At 35.3% G+C, this 25,861-nt stretch overlaps 1 protein-coding gene across 4 annotated transcripts in view; it reads right to left on the bottom strand.

Annotated features, from left to right (window-relative positions):
• The window catches only part of Fstl5 (follistatin like 5), a 567,974-nt gene that overhangs the window by 37,477 nt on the left and 504,636 nt on the right, over positions 1-25,861 (bottom strand). For all 4 annotated transcript variants that reach the window (XM_037206672.1, XM_037206671.1, XM_028867183.2 and 1 more), the window contains 2 exons: positions 15,590-15,697; positions 11,496-11,620 (listed from right to left, as the gene is read on the bottom strand). In XM_037206672.1, the coding sequence (XP_037062567.1) occupies positions 11,496-11,620; positions 15,590-15,697 (233 nt within the window). The remainder of the gene's footprint in view (positions 1-11,495; positions 11,621-15,589; positions 15,698-25,861) is intronic.

The raw sequence follows: 25,861 nt of genomic DNA, 5'->3' as shown, positions 1-25,861 counted from the left end.
AAATTATACAGTGTAAAAAAGCAAGCAACTTCAACAAATGGTCCTGGTCTGTGGTGATATTTTATTTGTGATGAAATGTGGTGATATTTTATTTGTTTGTTAATAAATAAAGTTTGCCTGGAGATCAGAGGAAATAGCAAGCTCTTTTAAGTAAACACAAAAGTCAGGCAGTGGTAGCACTCACCCTTAATCTGATCACTTGGCAGGTAGGGTCTCTGTGTGTTCAAGGCCATACTAGGGAACAGAGCCAAGTGTGGTGACACACGCCTTTAATCCCAGTACCAACCATAGAGACCTGGAGGTCTGTATATACAGGCATTAACAAGGAAGTGAGGTAGCTGGGCTAAGAGCTAATGAGAGGGCAGAACAGCAAGGCAATAAAAGCCTAGGTAGACAGGAAGTTGTGGCATTTTGGAAGCTACAGAGCTGGTGAGGTAAGGTGGTTGGTGGCTCTCACTAAATCACCTGATCTCTAAGGCTTTCACCCCTATATTGGGCTCCATGATCTTTATTTAATAAGACCACTTAGAAATTCATCTACACTGGTCTAAGTGTATGTTGGCATGTAGAAGAATCCAAATAGATCCATATTCATCACCCTGTACAAAAACTCAAGTCCAAGTGGATCAAAGACCTCAACGTAAATCCAGTTTCACTGAACCTGATAGGAGAGAAAGTGGGAAATAATCTCGAACACATTGGCCCAGGAGACAACTTCCTGAACAGAACACCAAAGCACAGGCGCTAAGATAAACAATTAAATATGGGACCTCATGAAACTGAAAAGTTTCTGTAAGGCAAAGGACACTGTCAACAGGACAAATGCTAGCCCACAAGAGGGGAAAAGTTCTTCACCAACCCCACATCTGATAGAGGGCTGATTTCCAAAATATATAAAGAACTTGAGAAACTAGATATCAACAAACCAAATAATCCAATTAAAAAATGAGGTATAGATCTAAACAGAGAATTTGCAACAGAAGAATCTCAAAAGCTGAGAAACACTTAACGGGTTCAGCATCCTTGCCCATCAGGGAAATGCAAATCAAAATGACTCTAACATTCCTTCTTACACCTGTCAGTATGGCTAAGATCAAAACCATGTGACAGCTCATACTGGAAAGGATGATAAATAACAGGAACACTCCTCCATTGCTGGTAGGAGTGCAAACTTATACAGCCACTTTGGAAATCAGTGTGGCTATTTCTCAGAAAACTGGGAATAGATCTACCACAAGACCCAGCTATACCTCTCTTGAGCATACTCCTAAAGGATAGTCAATCATACTACAAGGAGACTTGATTAACTATGTTCATAACAGTTTTATTTGTAATAGCCAGAACCTAAAAACAACCTAGATGTTCCTCAACCAAGGAATGTATAAAAAATATGGTCCATTTTCACAATGGAATATTACTCAGGTGAGAAAAACAAAGACACCAGGAAATTTGAATGAAAATGGATGGAACTAGAAAAAATCATTCTGAGTGAGGTAACCCAGACCAAGAAAGACAAACATGTTATGTACTCACTCATAAGTGGATATTAGCTGTAAAATAAAGGATAACTCTGCTACAATTCACAGACCCAGAGAGACTAGGTAACAAGGAGGGTTCTTGGGGTATGCCTGGATCTTTCTGGGAAGGGGAAATAGAAGAGATTTTGTAAGTGCATTGAGGAAGGGTGGGGATGGGAACATGATCAGTCAGGTTGTTGGGGTCATGGAGGGGACAGTGCTAATAAGGATCCCTGGGGCTGCATTTCAGGGTCAGGTAGAAGCCTGCTATGGGGGAATCTCCCAGGAGTCTATAGGACATACTCCAGCTTAGACTCCTAGCAATAGTGAATAGGTAGCCTGAACTGGCCATCTCCTGTGACCAGATTAGTACCTGGCCCAATCATCATCAGATAGGAGCCATCTAGCAACTGATGGAAGCAAATGCAGAGACCAACAGTCAAACATTAGTCAAAGTTTAGGAAGAAGAAAACCCACAGAATCAACTAACCTAGGCTCATAGGGGCTCACAGAGACTGAAAGGACAACCAGCGAGCCTGCATGAGATTGACCTAGGCATTCTGTACTTATGTTACAGTTGTGCAGTTTGGCCATCTTGCAGGACTCCTAACAGTGAGAACAGGGACTGTCTCCAATTCTTTTACAGGCCTTTGAGGCCCTACTCCCCATACTAGGTCTCCTTTCCCAACCTTAATCATGGGAAGTGCTTAGTCTTACTGCAACTTGAAATGCCATGGTTATTGATTCTCATGAGAGACCTGCCCTTTCTTGGATGGAGATGGAAGAAGAGGAGATTTCAGGGATGGGAATGGGGGAGGGAATGATGAGAGCGACTGGAAGGGGAGGATAGGGGGTAGGGTGAGGTTCGAATGTAAAATAAGCTATGAATTAAAAAAAAAAAAAGTAGTATTCAGGTTTGCTGAAGTATGCAATGGGGACACTACAAGTTCATAACCAAAGTTGTCAAGATACATTAATAAACTATTCTATGTGTCCACTTTACCCAAGAAACATAAAATTGTGAAATATTAATTTCTGTTCCATGATGAATCTATAAAAATGAACTTGTGATGAGAATGTTTGATTTGCACATGACAGACAACAAACAAGATTTATTTTGCAAAAATAAATATAAATAAATAAATAAATAAATAAAATAAAACAGTTGTCAGAGCTGCAATGTGGAGTGCTTTGTATACTGCATGATATTAGAGCTCTGATCTAATTAGTAAATTCCTGCAGCATTAGTCTATTTAGTGTTTGTTAAATGCTAGCACTTAGAGTGATACCTGAATAAAATATTTTCTTTAAACCGTTCATCTGCAAGATTTATTTACATCTCCATATTTGAATATCACTCTCCTTAATTATTAAATTATTTTATTTTTTTATAGAAATAATAATTAAATTATTTCTATTTTTATTTTATTGAAGAGATTTTTATATAATATATTCAGATTACAGTTTCCTTTCCCCCTAACTCCTCTATGTTCTGCCCCTACCTCTTGTCCCATTCAGATCCACATCCATTCTGTCTCTCATTAGAAAATAAATAAGCATCTAAAGAATAATTTAAAAATTAATAAAGTAAAACAAAAAATACAAATCATAAGAAAAATTAAACTGAAATAAAATAGTCAAAGAAAAAGCACAAGAAACACATATAGACTCAGAAACAAGAGCTAGCACACCCAGGGATCCTGTAAAAACACAAAACAGGAAGCCATGATGTTTACACAAAGGACCTATTATGTTTAAAAACATGTCCTAATGAAACATTATGAGACAGAGGCCCTCCAAAATGGCATTGAGTTCCTTTGTTTTGGGTATTTACTTCTGGCATGGGGGCTGCCTCTAAAGTGGGTTGGTTCCCCAGTCAAACCTTGGAAACAACTGATTTTTCATTTGGGAGTGGTTATCAATGGCTGATTGTAGCCAGAAGCTTCTTGGTTAGGGATAGGCTTGTGTTCACTTTCTCCATTCACCAACAGTGAAATCTCTCAGAAAAGATTAATTAGAAATTCTTTAAAGGAATTGCTGGCTGCTTACTTCAACCATTTAGGGCACTAGGCATTGTTTTGTTGTAGGATTAAAGCAGAATTGAGAGAGTCCTGGAATTACAGGGAATTACTAGGCAGGGAAAAAGACAGGACTTTGTAACTCAATAAGTAATGAAAACAACAAACTGACTCTCTCTCTCTCTCTCTCTCTCCCTGTGTGTGTGTCTGTCTCTTTCTGTCTGTCTGTCTGTCTGTCTCTGTGTGTGTGTGTGTGTGTGTGTATGTGTGTGTATAAACATGTCTGTGTGTCTACTTTCACACACACAAGCATACACAAATGCACATGCACGAACACTCAGAATTTGTCTTAAGTGTTTAGATACAGCAACAGTACTGTACTAGAGAAGGTTTAAAGTCTTATTAAAAATAGAAGTAAGAGGCAGACTGAAATCAGAGATCCGGGGAATATGCTTCTTACTTCAGAACTAAGATGTCACTGCTATTCAAAACAATATGGAAGCTTCTAGAAAAGTATACTAGTTCTGGTTATTATGCCTGTAGGACTCTAAATCAAAATATCCCAGAAATACATGCACATTATTATTTATTGCTATAGAAATCATATTAAGTAAAATGTCTAAATAGCCTAAGAGTCGATCACCTGATTAGTGAATAAAGAAAATGTGAAGGGCCGGGTGGTGGTGGCACACACCTTTAAACCCAGCACTCAGGAGGCAGAGCCAGGCGGATCTCTGTGAGTTGGAGGCCAGCCTGGTCTAGAGAGTGAGATCCAGGACAGGCACCAAAACTACACTGAGAAACCCTGTCTCGAAAAAAACCAGGAAAAAATGAAAAGAAAATATGAAATAAATAGACAATGAAAATTTTTAGTCACAGAGAAAATAAAACTATGAAATTTTCAAGAAAATAAATTAAAAGTTATATCAAATGAAATAAACCAAAACAGAGGGAAAATGTCACATTTTCTGTCATACGTAGACTCTGGATGTGTGTGTGTGTGTGTGTGTGTGTGTGTGTGTCCATTTGTGTGTACCTGTGCATGTGCATGTGTGTATGTGTGCATGTGTTTATGTATGTGTGTAGGGAAGTAAATCATAAAATGACAGAGGAATGCAGGAAGAGAAGGAAGTGATTTGAAGTGGTGGTGGAGATGGTAGGGATATAAGGACAAAGAACTATTTTGGTGAGAAAGGGATCAAGGAAGAGAATGAGTGAACAGAGGAGTCAGTACAAGCACATTAGAATAACAATAAATGGTAAACATGTTTGAAATGCCCATAAAAAACTCATTGTTTTGTATGCTAAATTAAGAAGTTAATTTTACAAGGAAGTAAGATGAAGTTATTCAGTATTTTCAAATTCCACACTTTGGATACACATATGCACAAAGATCCAAATAAACTATTGGAAGATCTGCCAAGAATAACTTGCAGATGTAGGTTTGTGTCTATACATGTATGTTCCTTGTTTTTTAAACAATTTATAAATCCTCTTGGCCTTTGGGGTGTGGTGATCCCACTGATAGGCCATGTCAAATTACAGCTGACTTCAATTTGAGCTTCAGAAATTGAATAAAGAAGTATCTGAAATGATAAGTCCTCAAATATTCATTTTGAGAGTGTATAGAGTTTGGCAGCTTGGTATATTCAGACACATTTTTGTTAAATTTTCTTATCTTATTTCTCTATATGAGTTGATTAGCTTGTAAGTATGAATGAAATAAGAAAATTCCTGCACTGATTTGCATTTAGAAATAATTTTGCATTCCTTTTTGTCCTTCTGTATTTTTCTTTTAGATTTTGTTGTTGTTGTTGTTGTTGTTCATTTCTTTCTTTGTTTTTGAAACAGAGTCTCACTACATAGCCCTGGTTGGCCTGGAAAGCTTGTAAACTAGGCTGGCCTTGAACTCACAGAGATCCAGAGATCCACTTGCCTTTGTCTCTAAAATGCTGGAATTTAAGGTTACACTAGCACCCCTTGAGTTATTACCTATCATCAGGAGATTGCACTTTCATTCAATGCTCTTGAACAGCATATATTCTCTATTACTTTCATGAGAAGATTTCAAATGCAAGCTGACAATTTTAGTGGCAACATTGTGCCTCCACACACCTGGCCTGTCTCTGACAAGAATGGGGATATACTGATCTATGTCTCACTATACATACACACACACACATACATGCATATCTCTCTATATATAATATTGCTTCAACATATTTCATAAAAATGAAGGAGAATGATGTACTTTAACTTTCACAGAATGTTTATTTTCCCTGCAGGAGAAATATTTTCTCCTTGGAGGAGTTTTAAGGAAACATATATCAAACCCAATGTCTTCTCAACCATTTTTTGCTATAATTTATAACAGGAAAAGTGCACTGTAGACACTCTCAGACAGCAGGAAAGTGTCTCTTGCTTCTCACTTCAGGTGGTTGCTGTGTCAGCTGCTATGGAGTCCTGGCAATGGACTTGGCTAGGGCTATGGTCCATCTGAGACTCCACAGGTCTTTAGTGTCTTACTGCCTCATTGTGCCCCAAACATTCCTATGTACACTCCTAGCACACAAAGTCACCAAGGAGTGCCTACCAACTAGCCTTGTTCTTTCCAAACTGAAGGGTCAACCAGTCTAAGAAATTCAGTCCAGAACAGCATCATACTGGAATAGAGAGTGGGAAATGGAAGAAAATTTGAGAAAAACCTTTCTACATGAGCTACGGTGTGTCTTTGCTTGTTATATTTAGCAGGTCTTGTTCAGAGCAATATAACCATGTGGAAATTGAATTTTCAGTATTCTGTGTTAATGTGTGTGTTTTTTTAGAGATCTTTTCAGTATAATTTGCAGGTGTGATCATTGATTAAAGAAAGAAACCTACCTACACATGGGCACATGCACATTAAAACATTGCATGAAGAAAGAGATGGGAAAGAGAGGAGAGTGGCAATGTTGCTCCTCTCACTCACTCCAAACATTTGCACTGCCTTGTAATTTCTATAAATGTCATGTGTCACCTGACATCAGCATATTCGGCCTCGTAGGATTAAAATTTCTACTGGAACCCTAATATGGAGAACTAAAAGAAGAGAAAGGATGACTGAACTGAACACAGATGTGTGTGTGTGTGTGTGTGTGTGTGTGTGTGTGTGTGTGTGTGTGTGTAATAAAAAAAATCCCACGGCATCTATATCTAAAAACTATTATTACAGTCAGTGAAAACTGTAAGTAATTCTTGCTGACCATACCATTTGACCCAAGTATTAACTATGCCCTTGCAACTAAGAAGATACATTTTAAAAATTAGGATCATTTTAGTTATGTGTATATGAATGCTTTGCCTACGTGCTTATCTTTGCACCACATTCTTATCTGCTTCCTTCAGAAACCAGAACACAGCATCAGATCCCCTGAAACAGAGTTACAAATGGCAATAAGCCAAATTGAGGGTATTGAATATACAAACTGAGTCTTCTGCAAGAGCAGCAAATGCTGTTAACAGCGGAGCCATCTCTCTAGTACATTAGAAGGTATGATGCTATCATTGTCTTTCCAATACAATTCATTCAAGCCTTCCATTTTTTTGCATTTGTTATAGATCACACTTTCTGGCCTTGTTGGAAGCATTCACTAAGTTTTGATAACACTTCTCTGCTCACATCTGCATTCATCAAGCTAGATTTCACTCCCTCACTACTGGACACATGTTGGAAAGTGCTTTTGAAAACATTTATATTTTGAAAATAACATAATCACCTATTCCTATTCTTTTCCCACTCCTCTGCTTTTCAGTCCTGCCTTTTCCTCTAATTTCAGACATTAGCAGAAAATATAATATCATAACATAGTTGGTACAACCCTGTTTCCTTTATGTAGATTCTAGTAGCACATGTGTGAGAATTGACTTGTGAAGTTCCTCCTAGAAGTAATACCACAAAAATCAGATGATTATATAAAATATATATTCATAATATTTTATTGTTTGGGGTTTAAACAGTCAATGTTAAAATATTTTCTGAAAAAATCATTTTAAATTGATTTCTGATTTCTTGACTAATAATGATTGAAAACCAGTTATACCAAGTATTTCATACAATTTCCATACCATAAGAAACTAAATGTGGTATAAATATCAAATTATACTAGTATATTTGTATATATAATTTAAGATTAATTTGACAATATGATCATATAATAACTTCTTTGCATACAATTATAAGGGAAATAATAAAATAATTTTCTAATACTTATAGACCACATTTATTTAAAATTGTTGGAAATTCATTTCAGTCTATATTACATTAAGTAAACACAATTGATTTCTATAAAATTACATTCTTTCATTTTAATAGTATCTCCTTCAATTATATCTATCCATATTTTTATGTCAAAGTTAAACTTTTAAAGAATTTTTTAAATTTATACTTCTCAAGCCTTTGCAAAATATATTATTTTGAGGATATAAGCTCTTTAACCTTTAAGTTTCATTCAATTTATTAATATGCTGAAAAGTTTGAGGCTTTTTAAAAAATGCATGCCATTTTAACTCATTTAAAATTTTCCTTGGAAGAAAGAGACTAAATAAATCAACTTAAAATTTGACTTATTGAAGTTAAGGTTTGTACATTGTACAAAGTACACAATTATCTATGTACTTTCAATAGCTCATCAGGTTATAGAGGGACATCAGAATTTGCAGCATACTACATGCTCTTGTACCCTACAGAAAACTGAATCAAGTGAGACTTCTTTAGGGAAAGAAAAGGTGGAGACACACACTTGGTCCTCTAACCAGATCTGAAAAGTTTAAGGAAACTATGACAAAAATCCAATGTTGTACGGCATTGCTAATTCCCGCTGGCCCAAGCTGAGGGCTTGAATAGGCTCCTAATCACTTTAGAGAGGAGTTAGAAGATTAGTAAGACACAAAAGGAATATTTTGTCTAAGAATTACTTATTCTGTTGGATAATGTCTAATGGCAGCATCAGACATAGGCTGTATTATCCTTATGAGTAGACAGAGTTCTTTAAGGACCTGGGGGAAAAGGTTACCTGGCCCGTATTTTCACAAAACCCAGCCATGAACAATTTCCTCATAAAAGTCAAATTCCTAAAGCAGTTCAGAAATAGCCTGAGGATTGCAAAAATTTTGGATATGTTCAAATAAACTGTCCAAACTTTGTGAAGTTTAATAACTTTTTAAACAATGTTGATAAAAAAAATTTAGAACAATATATGACATCATTATGGTATTTTGTCATATACATATATAGTTTGTAACATGATATATTGTATATGCACATTGTATATATTTTTTTAATCTCAAGGTAAATATTTAAGCATATACACACACACAAATAGTTATGTACATATGTATGTCAAACTTGTGTGTATGTGCTTCACTGTATAAACCAAGGAATAAAAATACAAAAATGCATGCATAATGAATTCATTTTGAATTGAAACAAACAATTATATGCACTTTGGTATTTTAAATTCTTCCTACTTAACCTACCTTAGAGACAAGAATAAAGAAGCCTGAAGATTATAGTTACAAAAACAAAATAGATGATAAAGAAATGTGGCAGGGGTAAATATATAAATGAAGCCAGACCAAGAAATATATAGATGTTTAACATAATTGCAAATAATCCCCAAATGACTCGGCTTACTTGTATTGATTGTGAATTGTCCAGGCAGCTATCACTGGACAAAGGATTTCTGGAGCAACATTTCATGCCAGTCTTTAGAAGGAAATGAATTGGTTGCTGCCATACAGGGACAATGGTGTTGCTAGTGAAACAGGAGTTACCTCTCCATACTCAGAACAGCAAAGGCTCATGGGATACTTACAAACTGGTCACATGAATTTGACAAGAAAGAAGCTAGCAGTCAATGTAGGAAACTATCAATATCTTAAGATAATGACTGGTAAGGACAGCCAGTGACGTAGGAACCAGTGGATGAGCCAACACTAGCAGCTAACAAAGCAAATGAAAGATGACCAGGGGAAGGGAAGCTTCAGTCCCCCTAACTGGACTGAGCAGTGCATGTGCAGCCCATGATCATTTCTTAGATTGGGTCACAAGGGCATGCACAGAGAGCAAGACCCCATATTGACTGGGCCCAAGGCACGCATGGAGAATTAACTCCCATAGTCTAAATGCCCTTAGTCTTTATCCAGTTTCAGCCATAAATCCTATAAAAAGTCCCCAGAAAAGAAGCTCAACATGGTATCTCTTTTCTTGAGACTCTTCCCACTCTTGGGAGTTTCCGTCATTGTTCTCTGTTTCCACACAATCCATGTGTCCTGGATGTTATGTGGCCAGTTGTGTTAGACATGGAAAAACCCAGTATGTCTGAAAGACAGCTCTTGCCCAAGTCAAATCATACAAAATGTGACACTTTCCTTCTTCCCTTGAGAAACATAAATTAAGTATCCATCATTTTTGACACTAAGAATATAATATCCTGACTCTGGCCCAGGTGTGTTCCAGACATTAAGATATCAATTATAGGAAGTGAGGATGATGCAATCTGGGAATAAAGCAGATTAATGGGATGCCAGGTCAAAGGAAGAAAGCCAGTATTCATCAGACACATATTATGTGTCAGGCCCTCTGCCTGAAGATGTAGAAGTATCTTTGAAATACAAAAGTGAAGAAGTACTGTCAAATTAGGAATATACAGTTCACAGAAATCCAGTCTACAACACATTTATACACATGGGAAATTCATTTGATAATTTACTCCACAAAATTGGTAGAACAAATCATTTTTACTAGCAAGGTGTTTCAAGTGTCAAATAAATTCTAGTTGTTTTAAAGAAACAGTATATAAGTAACAATTTAATTTGGGAAACAAATACAACATTTTTATTGTTGTTCTTGATCATCATTATTGCAGTAATTGTGAGAATTACTTTGAGATGAAATATAGGAAATTTGATGATCATCTATGTTTATTAAAATTTGGTTCTATGTGGAGATAGGATTTTTATGGTTAATGTTTACTATTACTTTAATTACTTATAGAGCACAGTTTAGACATTCATGTATGTCAATATACAGCCCTAAAGAATACAAATGCTAAGAAATTAAAATATCATCAATCATAACTTTAATGCCATTTCAATAATACATAGCAATGAAATAAAATCATGTCTCTGTTTGTAGACAATATTTGGTTGTTTTTCTAATTATCATCAGCTCTCTCCAGTTATGTAGAAATCATTCCAAGCCTAAAACCACATAATTTTCTGACAACATGTCAACTATATGCAGTAACCCAAAATGGCACAATATAGACTGATGTGAATGCTGTCTGCACATGTAAGTACGTTTTGTGAAGTCTTAGGCACATACCACTCTGTGTGTTAATGTTACCTTCACACCTTGTAAATAATCGGAGAAAGAGAAAAAAGTACCCCTTTAGAAAGATCATGCTTCAAACATTCCATATGGACTTATTATACTTCCTAATGGAATTTCATATTAATCTCATCAAGAACCAAAACTGTTATGGTATGATCAAATACCCCGAACAGACATGTGAATCTGTGGCTCTTCCTCATGTCACACTCAAAAGAACATTCTCTGTATTTGAGTATTAATTCATCAGAATCATTTCATTTTTTTTTCAGGAAATATGAGCATTTTATAAGATTCTAGGAAAAATCATTAATAAGAATTTGGAAAAGTGTCAGAGTTAAATTGACACAAATAACAAAATGCATTTTTGTCATTAGAAATTTGTTCATTAGACATGAAACAAAAAACGTCATGTTGGTAAGCTCCCCACTGATACTGATAAATCACATCAAACAGACATGAGAAGCCAAAAATCATGTGACTGTTTTTTGCATTTGTTTTATAAATAAATTCCTTCTTGATTTTATGTGTCTTTAATTAAGATTAGAGAAAAGCTTTAAAAATGGGCTTAGCATTCATCTTTGCACTTACCTCATATGGGTGATAATAAGTGTTGTGGTGGGAATGAAAAAATCATCCACTCGGTCAAACTGTTTCCCCACTGGCTGTGTGTGGATGGTGTGGTGTGGCACATTCCCACTGGCCAGGGTTATCACCTATACACAATACACCAGGTTTAGACCAAAGCAGTACAGAGTATGAGGCTTAAATTTATTCAAGATAAATACATTTGTGTCAATAAACTCTATATTCCTTTTGAGAGTTGGTATCTTAGTAGCAAAGTGTGATGTGTAATATGTAGCTAATTTTTGACAGGAAAACTTCTTTCTACAAAGAAGTCTTGTAGCATATGATTTTTGCACAAGGCAGACAACTTAGGACTTAACATTCTCAGAACATATCTGATTGTTAAGAAATACAGAACTGTAAATATACATATGCAGCCTGTGCATTGTGGAAGCTGTGAAAATAGTAAACCAGCAAACAAAGAGCAATATAAAAGAATTACTATGATATAATTTCTTCTATAGAGCAGAGATAGCGATATGGCCATGAAAACAAAAATAAAGCATAGCATCTTAATTTTTAAAAATCTTGGACTAATGAAATTTTATTTTAAAAACTTTTATTCATTTTTGAAATTTATTTATTCATGTGTATGTGCTCATATTCATATGTGTATGCAATGCCACAAATGTGAAAATCAGAGGGCTATCTTCAGGAGGCAATTCTACATAAAATATGGTTATATTTAAAGTACTTTATTCCTCATATTCCACAATATATCGAGTTCTGGAAGTCCCCTAAATGTCCTGTACCTTGTCAGTGTTGAAAGAAACAATTACTTGATTAAAATTTTGTTCAAATAATGAGTATGCAGGGGGCTGGATTGTGGCTTGGTAAGTAAATGTGCTCCCTGCCCAGCCTGATGACTTTTTCTACATTTGAAAACATACTCCTCACCAACTGTGAAACTGTAGAACACACTTTCATCATGACTTTTAGAATAGCAACTTTTACATTTTATAAGGCATCAATATCATTTTAAAAGTAAAATCAGGGTTGGTGATTTAGATCAGTGGTAGAGCATTTATTTGCCTAGCAGGCACAAGGCCTCAGTCCTCAGCTATGAAAAAAAAAAAAAAAAAGTAAAATCAACTACGATGCAATTGAAACTCCGTGGAGAATCACTAGTTAGTATGATAGCTCATGGGATTTCTTAATAGTAAAAATTACAGAAAACTAATAATTTTCCTGAATATCTGTCAAAAATGTATAGCTTAAAAATATAAAATGAAAATATATGTAGGTTTTCTATTATTGAGAAATTGAGAAACTGCTGTTGCACCTTCCTGAGTAGATGGGTTATAACATGCAATGTGCTGAAACAAAGACTTCTCAGCCTTTAGAGTCCAGTGTCTGGCTTTCACCAGTTGTCACTGTGAATGGAATAACATAGAAACACAAACTCCGCAGTGAGGCCCTGCCCACAGCTTTATTATGAATTGAGTTTCTCAAAAGGAGTATTCAGTCCTACTTTCACATGACTAAAATCCTATTTCCTTTGTAGATGTATCATGATAATCCTAGTGGGTGATAAATTTCATGATTATTGGACATTTCTGCAGAGTCATGGTTTTCTTAGCAAAGGGAACTGGCAAGCCACTCAAGGAAATGTGGGCTGATACGTGGGCTTAGGAGCTTTTAGTGGTGAATTGATCCCAAAACAATAGTCAAGATCTCACGGGAACCAAGATGTAACATTTTAAGCTCTTGTCTGTCATCTATCTATCTATCTATCTATCTATCTATCTACCTATCTATCATCTATCAACTATCACCTATCTTTCCATCCAGCTATCTAGCATCATCTATCTGTCTGTCTGTCTGTCTATCTATCTGTCTGTCTATCTAATCTTTTGGAATCTACCTATCCTCTATCCTCTGATAGAAAAATCTTACTTTCTGCCTTTTATTTTATATTTTCAGATATGATCTAATGTCTACTTAGAAATTTGTTTTAAAAATAACTGTGTTTTATAACTTAAAGATTTTATTAGGTTTTCAGAGGAAAAAAAGAAGTCTTTTTAGATGATTGAGCAATGTAGATAAAATTACTTTTTAGGATGTCTATAAAGTCTTTGAGGGGTTAAGCCTGTATAATGTTAAAGGGTTTATCTAAAAAACTTCTGTGAATATTACAACACTTGCTATTTTAATCCATCTGAGTAGCTTCAACCAAAGGAGAATTGAAGTAATTGATTTTAAAATAGACACAAACAGCAGCAACAAAAAATAGTATATTAAAAGCATATGCTGTCATTTTAAAAGAAAATATTTAAGCTTGTAAAAACATACCTTAATCTTTAAAAAATCAATTAAAAAAATAACACCATTGAAATGTTTTATAATTTTGTGCCTAAGAAAGCCAGAAGAGGGAATCAGATTCCCTCAGATTGAAGTCACAGATGATTCTGAGTGGCCATGCTGGTGCTGGGAATATAACATTTATCCTCTGGCAGAAAAGTCAAATCTATAAACCATCCCAGAAATACATCATTTTATAGTCACCCATATTGGCTTGCTTTGCCTTACCAAGATTAGACTTAAATATCAAGTCTCCAATAATTAGGATGACTTCCTTGTCTGGACATATGTCACTTTTGCAGTCTTCCACTGTGAAGAGTAGTGGTGTTACTCAGCCTCCCTCACTGTGGCAAGCAGAGAGATTTTGCTGGGCTTAATGAGATATGGCAAAAGCGACTGTGAATTCTCGTCCAAATGCTAAGTCCCCTTGAGTTTTGACTTTTGTCTTCTGAAAGTGCTGGGCTTTGCAAGTATCTGGCTTGAGGTCACAAAGAGGAGATGCAAGTACTCTAAGGGTCCCACTGCCTTTTGATGGATCTGGAAATGAGCCAGTGGGGACAGGGGGACTGGAGCCACATTGACAAATATAAATCTCACTTACATACAGCTCAAATGGCTATTTTCCAAACTAGATTGCTACTTTAACTTAAGTCTAGGATATTCACAGTTTAAAACATGAATTTATAGAATGATTTGAGTTGTAAAATAGGTAACTGATATAATATACTCTGTTCCTGACATTTAAAATGTCTCTCATTTCTAAATATAAAGTGAACTGTCTTTATCATAGATAATTAAAATAATTCATCTCAAGAGCTCTAGCATTTGAATAAAATATTACAGTACTGAAAAATCCTCAGAAACATTTAAAACGCTGTTAATGACAACTAATGGGGAATCAAAATACTACATCTAAACTACCTTCCTCAAATTTGTAAAATGTTTGATGCCTTAGGGGTCTGCATTAGTGGCACACTCCAGAGAGTACTGTGTCCACAGGCAGTGGGAGGAAGTAGTTCATAAAAAATTTCCAGCACCCATCTCCTTTCCCTTTAAACTTGTTTCTGAGGATCTGAAGGCTGTGGCACAAGGTCACAGTCAATTGATTATTTTTTTCTCTGCTTATGTGACATCATCATGTAAATGACCTCAAAAAGAGACAATAGTCCCAAGTAAGCCTGTGCTCCTATTACCAAAATCTAGAAGCTAAAGACTATAGAACATCCTTTGCTCTTGTGGTTAGATTCCATGGTCTCTATCTACCTCATGGCCTCACTCAAAGTACTGAAGCAAGGCCACAGTTCAAATGTGTCCTTACCTGTCTATTAATGGATGGATGGTTACTGAGGATGTGGATCAGTTATATCACTAAACCTTCTCTGGCACACATGCTTTGCTGCGTCATATGAGGCTCTTGACAGAAGCTGCCAGTATGGTCTTATAGTTCACAGGTTCTGTTACAGCAACAGCACACAGAGTAAGGTAAATTATAATGCTCCTTCTTCTAATGTCATTAACTGTTTACTCTCATTCATTATTTTAGCATATGACTGTAATCTTTAGTAAATATTACTTGTGGTCATCCAAGACTGAAATTATTAGAGTTTTACATATTTTTTTTTTCCTTTTCCAATGCATAGACGGTGATTGAAACTACAGTTACTATAAAGAAGAGTGTCGTAGTTAAATGCTCATGAACATCTCTGAGATACCTAAAGGTTTAAAAATCACTTCCTCAGGTCCCCTGACATTGTTACCTGTAGAGTTGGTGATGTCTTGTCCATGCTGCCCCAGCTCAGCACCCACACCTGGTCATGTGACTTGTCATAGTGTAATTTAACTGGTACAGGGTCTGTGCTCACTGCCTGTAATTAAGAACAATTGAAAACATAAGTTTTAAAACCTTGGTAATATTGGAAAACTGTACCAGAAGTGAAGGAGGAATCCAGTAATTCAGGAATGAGATTAAAGATCATATTTGGCCAGATATCTGGTTTTTCTATAATCTATTAGATTAACCTAAAAATATCATATTCAATCTCAATTTCTTTCAATATTTGCACAATTTTATATAGTATTATTTTGTTCAACTGTCTGAATGTGAATTTTGAGTCAAGGAGAGCTGTTTAGAAAATGAAGGGTTGTAAAATGTGGTATGTATGTTCACTACAGTTCAGTGATGACATAGTTCCGCTGTGTTTGCATTCTCAGTTTTCACCATCTTCATGAAGGACCTGACTCAACTGAAGTCAGCAGGGAACAAACGCCACATCTGCATTGAAGGTCTTATGAGGCCTACGGACTATAGTGGGTAGCCATTCCAGCTTGGATCTGGAAGTTCCAACCCCCATTGAGACTCTGGCAACTGTCACGCCTACAAGGCGGGGCGAGGGGAGGTGCCTGGGGACCGGAGAGCTGGATGGGCCTGCGCTCTCTCCGTGCTGGGACGCTGAACGGTGAAGGTGGACTGTGCAGAGCTCTGGAGAACACCGCTGGACTGTGTAACACCTTCCCCAGACCCTGTGACCTACCCATTACTTAATTTGTGAGTTACGCCATTAAATAAATATCCTTTTAACTACGTGGAGTGGCCAAAATAATTTCTCCAATAACGGACAGATTAGAATCCATGATGGCAATGCTGCAACTCCAAGCTGATGTGCCCTGGGTCATCTTAGGAACCTTAATAGCCATTCATGGTTTACCTGTGTCTGAACAAAGCCTTCCAGCCACCAGGTACAACCATGGAGTGTACTGACAGGCCACAAACTTACTCTAGTCCCCAGTGTCATCAAATAGCTTCAAAAGCCTACAGAAACAAATTTCTGGTTTCTTGAAACCAACCCAGGTACTTGAAAATGTCAAGATTTTGACTTTCTATTGTTTTATGACTGTAACCGGTCATGCCACCATTTCCACATTGGAACATATTATTCAGGACAACATGACTCCATGTTCCCAGGCATGGCCACTCTCATTTGGCTTAGAATAAAGTTTCCTGTTTGATTTGGTAACTGAATTGCATGGTATGTCCTTTCATAAACTCAAAATGGCAACAGTTTGACCAAGGGGCTTAAATGTACTACCTGGTTACATAAAAATTATTTTAATGAGTTATCTAATATCACCCAATGGATTTTTTAAATCGTTTGTGACATAATTGGTATAATATGTATATTTTTTCTAACAATATTTATAATATTAAGCATCTACTTTAAATATAATTACCAGAAAATAAATTGTTGCTAGGAAGTCATTTTGCTCTCCCTAATTTCATCCTGTTTACATTATAAAACTAACAGCTGTAAGGTAATTTACTGTAGTTGTTACTTATATGTGCTTTCTAAGTTTATAATATGAAATAAATTAGATTCAGTCAAAAGTTATCCAGTTATGACAGTGTTTCTTCCCAAAGCTATTGACTATTAGCAAAATTCCCCAAGATGTAACTCACAGTAATATGCAGTTCTTGGTGGATTAGCAAAAGTTAAATTAAAGTTGTGGTTAGGCATATGGAAATTGATATTTCAATTTGTATTAGAAATTTAGGTTTACATATTTTTTATGTTTTATAATTCATAGTATCTAAGGATTATTAAAATAATGGGTGGATTTTGGAAAAGAGCTGTTAAAAATTTCTGTACTGATGTTCTTATCCCTTGCTTCTTGGATGTTACACTTGTATCATAGTTTATGGTCCAGGTAAGCAGAAATGTTTTGGTGTGGGTATATTGCCACTAACACCACTGAGAAGTAATCCTTTGCTTTGACAGATATTAAGCTTCCCAGCTTCCCAGGGGATGCTCTAGTCTCTGAATTGTAACCATGAAGTTGCTTCACAATTTTTTGAGAATGATACTGCATTTCACAAACCAAGACAGCCACAGAACATCCTCCTCGACTCATTTTCCATGCCCTTCCTGCTTTGAATGCTATCTTGAGAGGATGTTGCTCTATGTTTCTAAGGCATTTTGAGTTGATGAAAAAGTAAGTTCAAATAGGAACAGACAATAGTTGAGGTAGTAGGAGAAAAAGAAGCCTGAATTTTCATTAATGAACCTCAATTTATGCTGCATAAACACATAGAAAGACCCGACTAGACTTGGCATTATTAGAGTACTTCACTAGTTTTATTACTTAAGAAATGGCTATGATTGTATTTACATAACTGTTTTTGTATCTATGTCAGATGTTGTATTGAAAATTTTGCATGCATTAATCAATAACTTGTGAGCAACGAAAGAGCTGCCTCCTATCAGTGAAGTGGTGACAAAGAGGATTTCTTTGGCTTTTCACATCTTCTCTTTTATACTGTAAACTTGATTTGTACGTGGTTATTACAGCCTAGTTTTCCATGCTGTCTAAAATAGAATGATCATCAGGTCACCAGATTCTGAAGAAATATCTCAGTGTAAATAACAGCAACAACCAGGAAAACATTTTTGATATTTGACTTTTGGGAATACAATAGGACACGTGATAAAGGTTTGTAAATGACTGTTTAGGATCAAGAAGAGATTTTAATGGGAATTCCCACTCTGATACAGCTTAGACACTGCTTTTGCTTTTATAAGGCTTTTCCTAGCTAATACCCTACATGGATGCACAATCATACACAGGGCTAAGAAAACTGTGGCTGTCACATCAGAGGCCATCTATCCTATCTACTAGGTACTGCACTACTTCCTATAAGGGATATCTCTATGAACACAAAAACTGCCCTGCCTAGATCCTTAAATTTATACCTCATATACATAAAGATTTGGGAGACACTGTTCTCCTTTGGAAGATGGCCAAAAACTCAAGGAGGCTTCAACATCTGTATCTGTATGTGTGTGTAGAAGAAGTACAGTCCACAGTGCAGAGCCAGGGAGGCACAGGATATCTTATGTTCATGAACACTCATTCTAAAACCTTTCATATAATACAATAGCAAAACCTTACAAAAACATTAAGCTTATTTTTCTTATAAAGAACTAAAAATACCTATTTTAAAAAATTCTTGTGACTGTTAGGATAAGCAATGAATGTCTGTGTCTGGTGAATATTAAGCACTCCTGAACTATTACTGCAACTATTACAAGAACTAGGCTGCATTGCAGCTCCCTTACTGGTAGATGCTTCCTTAGCATGCTCTTCAAGGAGCCTTTGCTTCCACATTGTAGATGGGTGCACACTAACAAATGTTGAGTAATTTTCATGATTGTGTTATTAACATTACAATGTTTCAGTAATCAAATGAAGATACTGAAGAAAATTAAGGAGCACAGTCTCTTTCTTTAAAGAATTTACAGAATACAGAGATTTATATGGACTTAGAATAACTCATATGGGCTTAGAATGACTTGACATGTTTATACATGATTACCTCCTTAGGAGGTTCCTGTACACAAGCTGTCAGTGAAAACTCATCTATTCTCAGTTCTCACTATTTATTCCAGAAGGAATAAATATCATGTGTTGACTCTTTACAAAACTTCTGTAAATATACTTTTGAAATTTAAACGATCAGAAAAGTGGGATATCTGCTTTTGAAAAGTAGAAAAGTAGTACTGAGTAAATATATTATTTATTTACCAAGAATAAACCTGTGAGCCTGTGATGCATAACGTAATTTAAGAATATCTGAACATTTTGTAGGAATGACTCCCAGCATTCCTGTGAGTATAAACAAGCTGCAAAATTATACAGCATGCTAAAGGTAATTTCTTTTATTAAGAAAATTAATATTGTTCTATTTATCAAAATCTATTATACTATTCACATGTTTTTATGAGTACTTATAAGTAACTAGAACATTTAAATATTGACTATCCTAGTGGACTTCTGTGGGGGTGGGTTCCATTCTTAGCTTCCATTATCAGTCATTGTAGGAAATGGTTTTAAAGTGTAATGTGATTATTCCATCATAAGATAGAAACAAGTATAAACAAATGTGCTGAGGTCACCTCCCCATGGCTTCTCATCTGTTAACTCAAACCGGAGTTCATGCAGTGGATACCACCTGGAGTGTCCAACTGTTTGACATTATGACATGATGGCATTTCCAAATAGGTTGGGCCAAGTTCATGCCTATTTGGGACTCAAGAACTCCATAAGGCTGGAGGGCCACAGAGTTGATATGCAAAGCTGCACACACTCCTTTTTTGTGTTTTTATTTGTTTCTCAGTTCAACTACCTCTTCTATTTCCATGAAAGCGGTATTTGTTAAAAGGCAGTGATTTGGAATGTATGCCTGGAATGTGGTGTACTGGCATGTGCTTATGTCTCTTCCAAGTTCAGCCTGTGTTGAATTCTACTTTGTGCTTTGGCATGGTTTATATTAGCCTATAGATAATATTTTATAGAATAATCTGTTTTCAGACTCTTCCACTAGAAGCCTCTAGAAACAAAGGCCTATCGCATAATTCTGGAGAAAATCCTTTTTTAACAAAAATGAGGGAACCAATCACAGTTGACTTAATGAATTATTCTGGCTATGATATTTTTGGTTAATTTTTTTTCTTCTTGACAATAAGCTATAATTTTATGCACAACTATTTGTCTGCTTTGTCTTATCCTATACCAATTCTACTACAACACATTCTCTTAACCTCTGTTGAAATATTAACCTTTACTGAAATACTTTTCAAATACCAAGCATGTTATTGTCCTACATGTATGGCCTCTAGAATGATTTCTAATGTAAGTACTATGCTCAGTGATATAGTTTAGTAGTGAGCTCAACTCATTTCCTACTTGTTTTGTAAAAATCATTGAAAATATATCAAATATGCAACAGTAAAGAAAAGATTTCATTTGATACCCGATAGCTTTATATAGCCATTAACAGAATCATTCTTTCTGTAATATAAAAACTGTTGACAGCCAAACTTCATATGTGCTTTCAGATTTAATTTAATTTTTTATATGTATTTATGTCTGTGTTGACCTATAGAAATTAATGTTCATATACATAAGTGGTGTATTGAGTCATCAGGCTTTCTTGGGCAAGTACAATAAATACAAAAAACTGAATGTACAGTGCACTTCTCATGGACAAGGTGCATCAGATTCTGTGAAGACGGTTCAGTTTGTTAGGGAGAAACAATGGCAATAGCAGCAAGACACAGAAGAAGGGCTGAGACTTGACATGCGGGAACAGTGGAGCACAGCTTGTTTACCAGTCTGACAAGGAGAGTACCAGCTGGCTAATTAAGTGAACCTAATTTAAACTAATGATGTAGATTCCCAAGATAATGTGCTAATGGCTGGAGGAGACTGCTGATGATCCCAAGAATACTCGTGAGGTGTCACACTAAGCCTCTTCTGCACCCAGGCAGAACAGAATCTTGTTCCATAGAAAATGAAATGAGGTCAGTTGTTTACCAGTTAATCAGCTATAAAGCAAAACATCATCTGTATGTCACTCTAGGAAATAATTGAAACAATTTGACATTTAAAACAATACAAGTTTAGGGAAACTGTTAAATTATTGTCACCTTATACTTTTGGATACAGACAAAAATGATGTGGATAGATCTACTGAAAACACATATACAATTGTTTCTGGATTGTTATCAAATTCAGACCTAAGCTGGAAAAACTAGTCACATTTCTAAAACTGATGTGTAGCAATACAGCTAAAATTTGAAGGAAAAAACAAAACAAAACAATCCCAGCACTCCTGGGGAGGTCACAGAAGGATCACCAGTTCCTGTATGGCTTAAGCCACATACCTATTCTCATCTCAAGAACAACAAGGACTGGTTATGTATCTCTGGAGCAGAGACACTTAGGTTGGCCAAGGCCTTTGTGTCAACCCCAGCCCCTTATAAGTTACTGTGATGTACTTGAATCAAAGCAGAAACCTTGAAGGACACATTTAATGAAGTCTACTGACTTTGCTCTTGCTAATTCCAGGAACAATGCATTTGCTTCTGGACTGCATTGTTCCATTTACAAAGCGTATAAAGAACTCCATAGCATTTTATCTAGTGTTTAGGAGACAACTAATTTTTATTATGGACACTATTTTTGTCTTAGTATACTATATAAGGGATAGAAAAAGAAAAGGATACAGGCAGGAAGGATCAAGCATTGGAATTTGGGAAAAAGCAGGGTTCAAGTTAGAGCTTAATTGTGGTCAAACCATAAAGGCAATATATTCTAATATTTTCTCTATACCATTCACAATAAACTTTATCTGCTCTGCCTTTGGATAAAGTTTTAAATAAAATAATATATTTTATTTAAATTTTAATGGGTAGGAATATTGTCTTTAAATTTGAGCTGAATGGATTATAGCTTCATCAGCATAGTAGTTTATCTAAATCTATGAAATCAGTCTTTTTAGATTTTTTTTTTAATTTAGGGAAAATCATGGGGGGATTAAACACCATAAAAGTTACTGGGAATCAAATCTCCAGGATATACACAGTTAGTTTTTAAGCATGTACGTTTTTAACAGTCAAATTAATACCCTGCTAAGGTAATTTAAGACAAATATAAAGATAGATTATTTCACACAGCAGGTAATAGGATTAGGAAACTCATTATCAGAAGATATGAAAGAGCTAAAGTTATATGTGAAGAGTGAACAGAGAGTTTAAATTAATTCAAAATTACCTAACCTTGTTATTTTTTAATAAAGAAATACGTGTATTCTAGTAGCTTGTCTTTACATTGAGATGGTGAGGATTTAACTTTTTTAGGCAGTACTTGCCTACCAAACTCAAGGCCCTGAGTTTGATCTCTCCTCCTAGAGGAAAATAAAGGCAGGGGGTAATTTTGAGGTTATTTGGAGAAAACAGGCCTTAATATATATTAGAAAGAGTAAAATATATATCCTAAAAAGGGGGTGGGCAAGGAGGTGGCTCAGTGGTTAAGCATTTATCCTGTTACACATACAAGGAGGTTGGAGTTGGGATTCCCCAGACCTGCATAGGTGCTGAATGGATGTCAGTTGCTTACAATTCCAGCCTTGCTAGGCAGAGACAGAATATCACTTTTTAATGAATGAATAAATACTCCATTATATCATATGTCACATTTTCTTTATGCATTCATTCACCGAAGGGCATCAGCATTGAGCCCTTATCTCACTTTCCGTACTGTGTGGATATATACAGACATTCCTTTGCTATGTTGCATAGTGAGGCCATTTTAATTTGGACAAGTCATGGTTCTCCTCTGTGTTCAACCCTAGTTACATTGTGCAAAAGGTCAAATTTTGGCACATTCTTGTCAACATATTCTGCTTGGTTTAATGATAAGTGTGAATTGAATCTCACTGTAGATTTCATTTTCATTTTCTTAAAATTTCAAATGAGGATCATCCTTTTCTGTGCTTGCTGGCTGCTTATATCCATTCTATAAGAAAATATATATTCAAATGCTTGGACTTGGTCAAGTCTATTAGCCTATTTTCTGTTTAGAAATTTTCTGTAGGTTCTAGATGTCAATCCCTGTTAGAAATATAAGTGGTATGTTTATTTTATGTCATGTGCTATGAAAGCTTTACATATGTTTATGCTGTCCATTGTATCTACTATTTTTTAATTACCCACAGCTTCGGTTTCTTATCCAAGATGGCATCGGCAAATCTAGTGTACTGTAGCTTTGTGTTTGGTTTCTTCTAGAAGTTTATACTTTATGTTTGTCTTCCATTTTTGAGATAATATTGTCTGTGGTGTTGGATAAGGATACAGCTTCATTCTTTCTTGTATGCATATCCACTTTAGTAAAAGCTTAAGATATCTTCACTAAGTAGTTCTTCTGAGACAATATTTCAAATATAATTTGTGCATATATTTAGGAATTTTTTGAATTTGTATTCTATTTCATGATCTGTATGTCTCTTTCTGAGTATTATTTTGATTACTGTTGCTTTCCATAAAGTTTATGAATAAGAAAATAAAGGTCCTCCAATTGTATTCTTTTTTATTGACATTGATATGACTCCTTCGGGTGCAGTACACTATTTAGGATGTACTTTTCTACCTCTCTTATATCTTTCTGTTCAGATTTTGCTTTGAACCAATAGATCACTGTAATTATGATTAACATCTAATAAATATGATGTATCCCAAATCATGAGCATTAGACATATTTCCATTTATTTAATTAATTACTTATAGCAATATGATAGTTTTCTTTATGTACGTTTTTACCTCATTTGTTTGTATTAGCTGTTTTATCATTTGATTCATTGCCAATCAAAATCTTTTAAATTTTTAGATTATTCACTACTGTACAATCTTAGTAATTTGAGACTTTCAACTTTTTCATTGTCCAGCAGAATAAGTTTGGAGAAATGCTGCTTATCTTTAAGACGGCTGAATTTTAGTTTCAACATTTGACTTGGTATTTACTATTTCGTTTACTTCAGTCTGCTCCTTTCTATTTCTTTTTTTAAACCTCTTTGTGATTAACAGTCACTTATGAAATATTTTAATTGCTCTCATTCTCTTAAATGATATAAAAAGATGGAGTATTTTTAGAAATGGATGGTAACCTATTGGCCTTAAAGCACAGTGGCTTTTAAATGCATAACTTTTCATTTATATTGCTTCCAAATTATATAGGAAGCTCAAAATTAACTTTGGAAAAGTATAATCACTAGTTCTTATTATTGCCCATGAATTTACCTATATTAAAATGATTATTTAGTCTGTCAATTGAATGTGTCATTTCACCAGAATTTTTGGTGGAATTTCAGAAGGTCATCATGAGGGGTAATGAACATAATGGGCTTTTGCTTATGTAGGAAAGCCTTAAATTTTCTCTCAATTTTAGGATACAATTTTTTCCTGGATATAGTATTATTCTTCATGAATTGCTCCTTTATTTCCATTCTACCTTCTCTCATGTCTAGCATCTATTCTCTCTTTTTAAAAATTTATTAGTTAAATTTTTAGTGTATGTACATATGTTTGTGTATACATATGTTTGAGGGAATACTTACGTGCATGCATGTAGAGCCTAGAGGAGAACATTGAGTGTCTTTCCCTAACACTTTCAGTCTATTCACTCCAGACAGGTTCTGTTACTAAACATGAAGCTTGCCATTTAGCTAGGCTGTCTGGCTTGGGAGCTCCAGGAATATATCTCCCTCCACATCACCTCTCCCAACACTGGCCAAGTTCAGCTTTTTTATTTTTATGTAGATGCTGGATATTCAAATTCAAGTCCTGGTACTTGTACAGTGAGTGAGCCTGCTTTTGTTCTCCTTTAATACTTTTAATACTTCCATGTAACATTGAAACATTCTGATGAGATACTTCTTAACTGACACTGACCGGTTAGGGAGTCTTTGTCTGTATTTCTCTTACTGCTTCTAAGATCCATACAGAAGTGCACAGGACAGAATGGGTTTAGCCACTTTGAAGTCTTCCTTGGAGATTAATAAACTCCTGGGTATTTGTACAGGTAGTATTCTTTGACTATAAAATTGTTGACACACTAATTTTCTGAATGCTCTAACATTTCATTTCTGCAGCTTTTGCTTTTGGAATTTTCATAGTCAATGTATCTATCAGAATTGTAGTGTATCTTGGGTCTTAGAGGTTATATTGATGTGTCCTTCATCTATTTTCTTTCTCTTCATTACCCTCAACCATTTTCACTTTTTAAAGTTCAGGAACAGTATTTCCAAACATGTTATACTTGCCATTGACTAACAATAGTGTGCAGAAATGTTAAACTTTTATATAATGTGTGTATTTGTGTGTGAATGCATGCATGCTGTGTCTCACATGTGGAGGTAGGAGGACAAATTTGTGGAGTATACACTACACACTGTCCTTCCACCAGTCAGTTCTGGTGATCAAACTTAGGTTTGGCAGCAAGGGCTTTGACTCATGCAAGGTTACATTTTATTACAATTAAACCTTAAACAGAGAGAATATCCTGTTGACAGTTAAATTTCAATAAATCATGGATATAACCATTTCTTTGTTCGTTAGCACATGAAATTTAATGTTTAAGTAAGTTTTCTCATTCTGAATATAAACAATTTCAGTTTCAATTTCAATTTTAGGTCATTTTTG

The sequence above is a fragment of the Peromyscus leucopus genome, chromosome 6 (assembly GCF_004664715.2).
Source record: "Peromyscus leucopus breed LL Stock chromosome 6, UCI_PerLeu_2.1, whole genome shotgun sequence".
NCBI classification, from domain to species: domain Eukaryota; kingdom Metazoa; phylum Chordata; class Mammalia; order Rodentia; family Cricetidae; genus Peromyscus; species Peromyscus leucopus.
The sequence above is the reverse complement of the archived record's forward strand: the minus strand, read 5'-3'. Positions and strand labels throughout refer to the sequence as shown.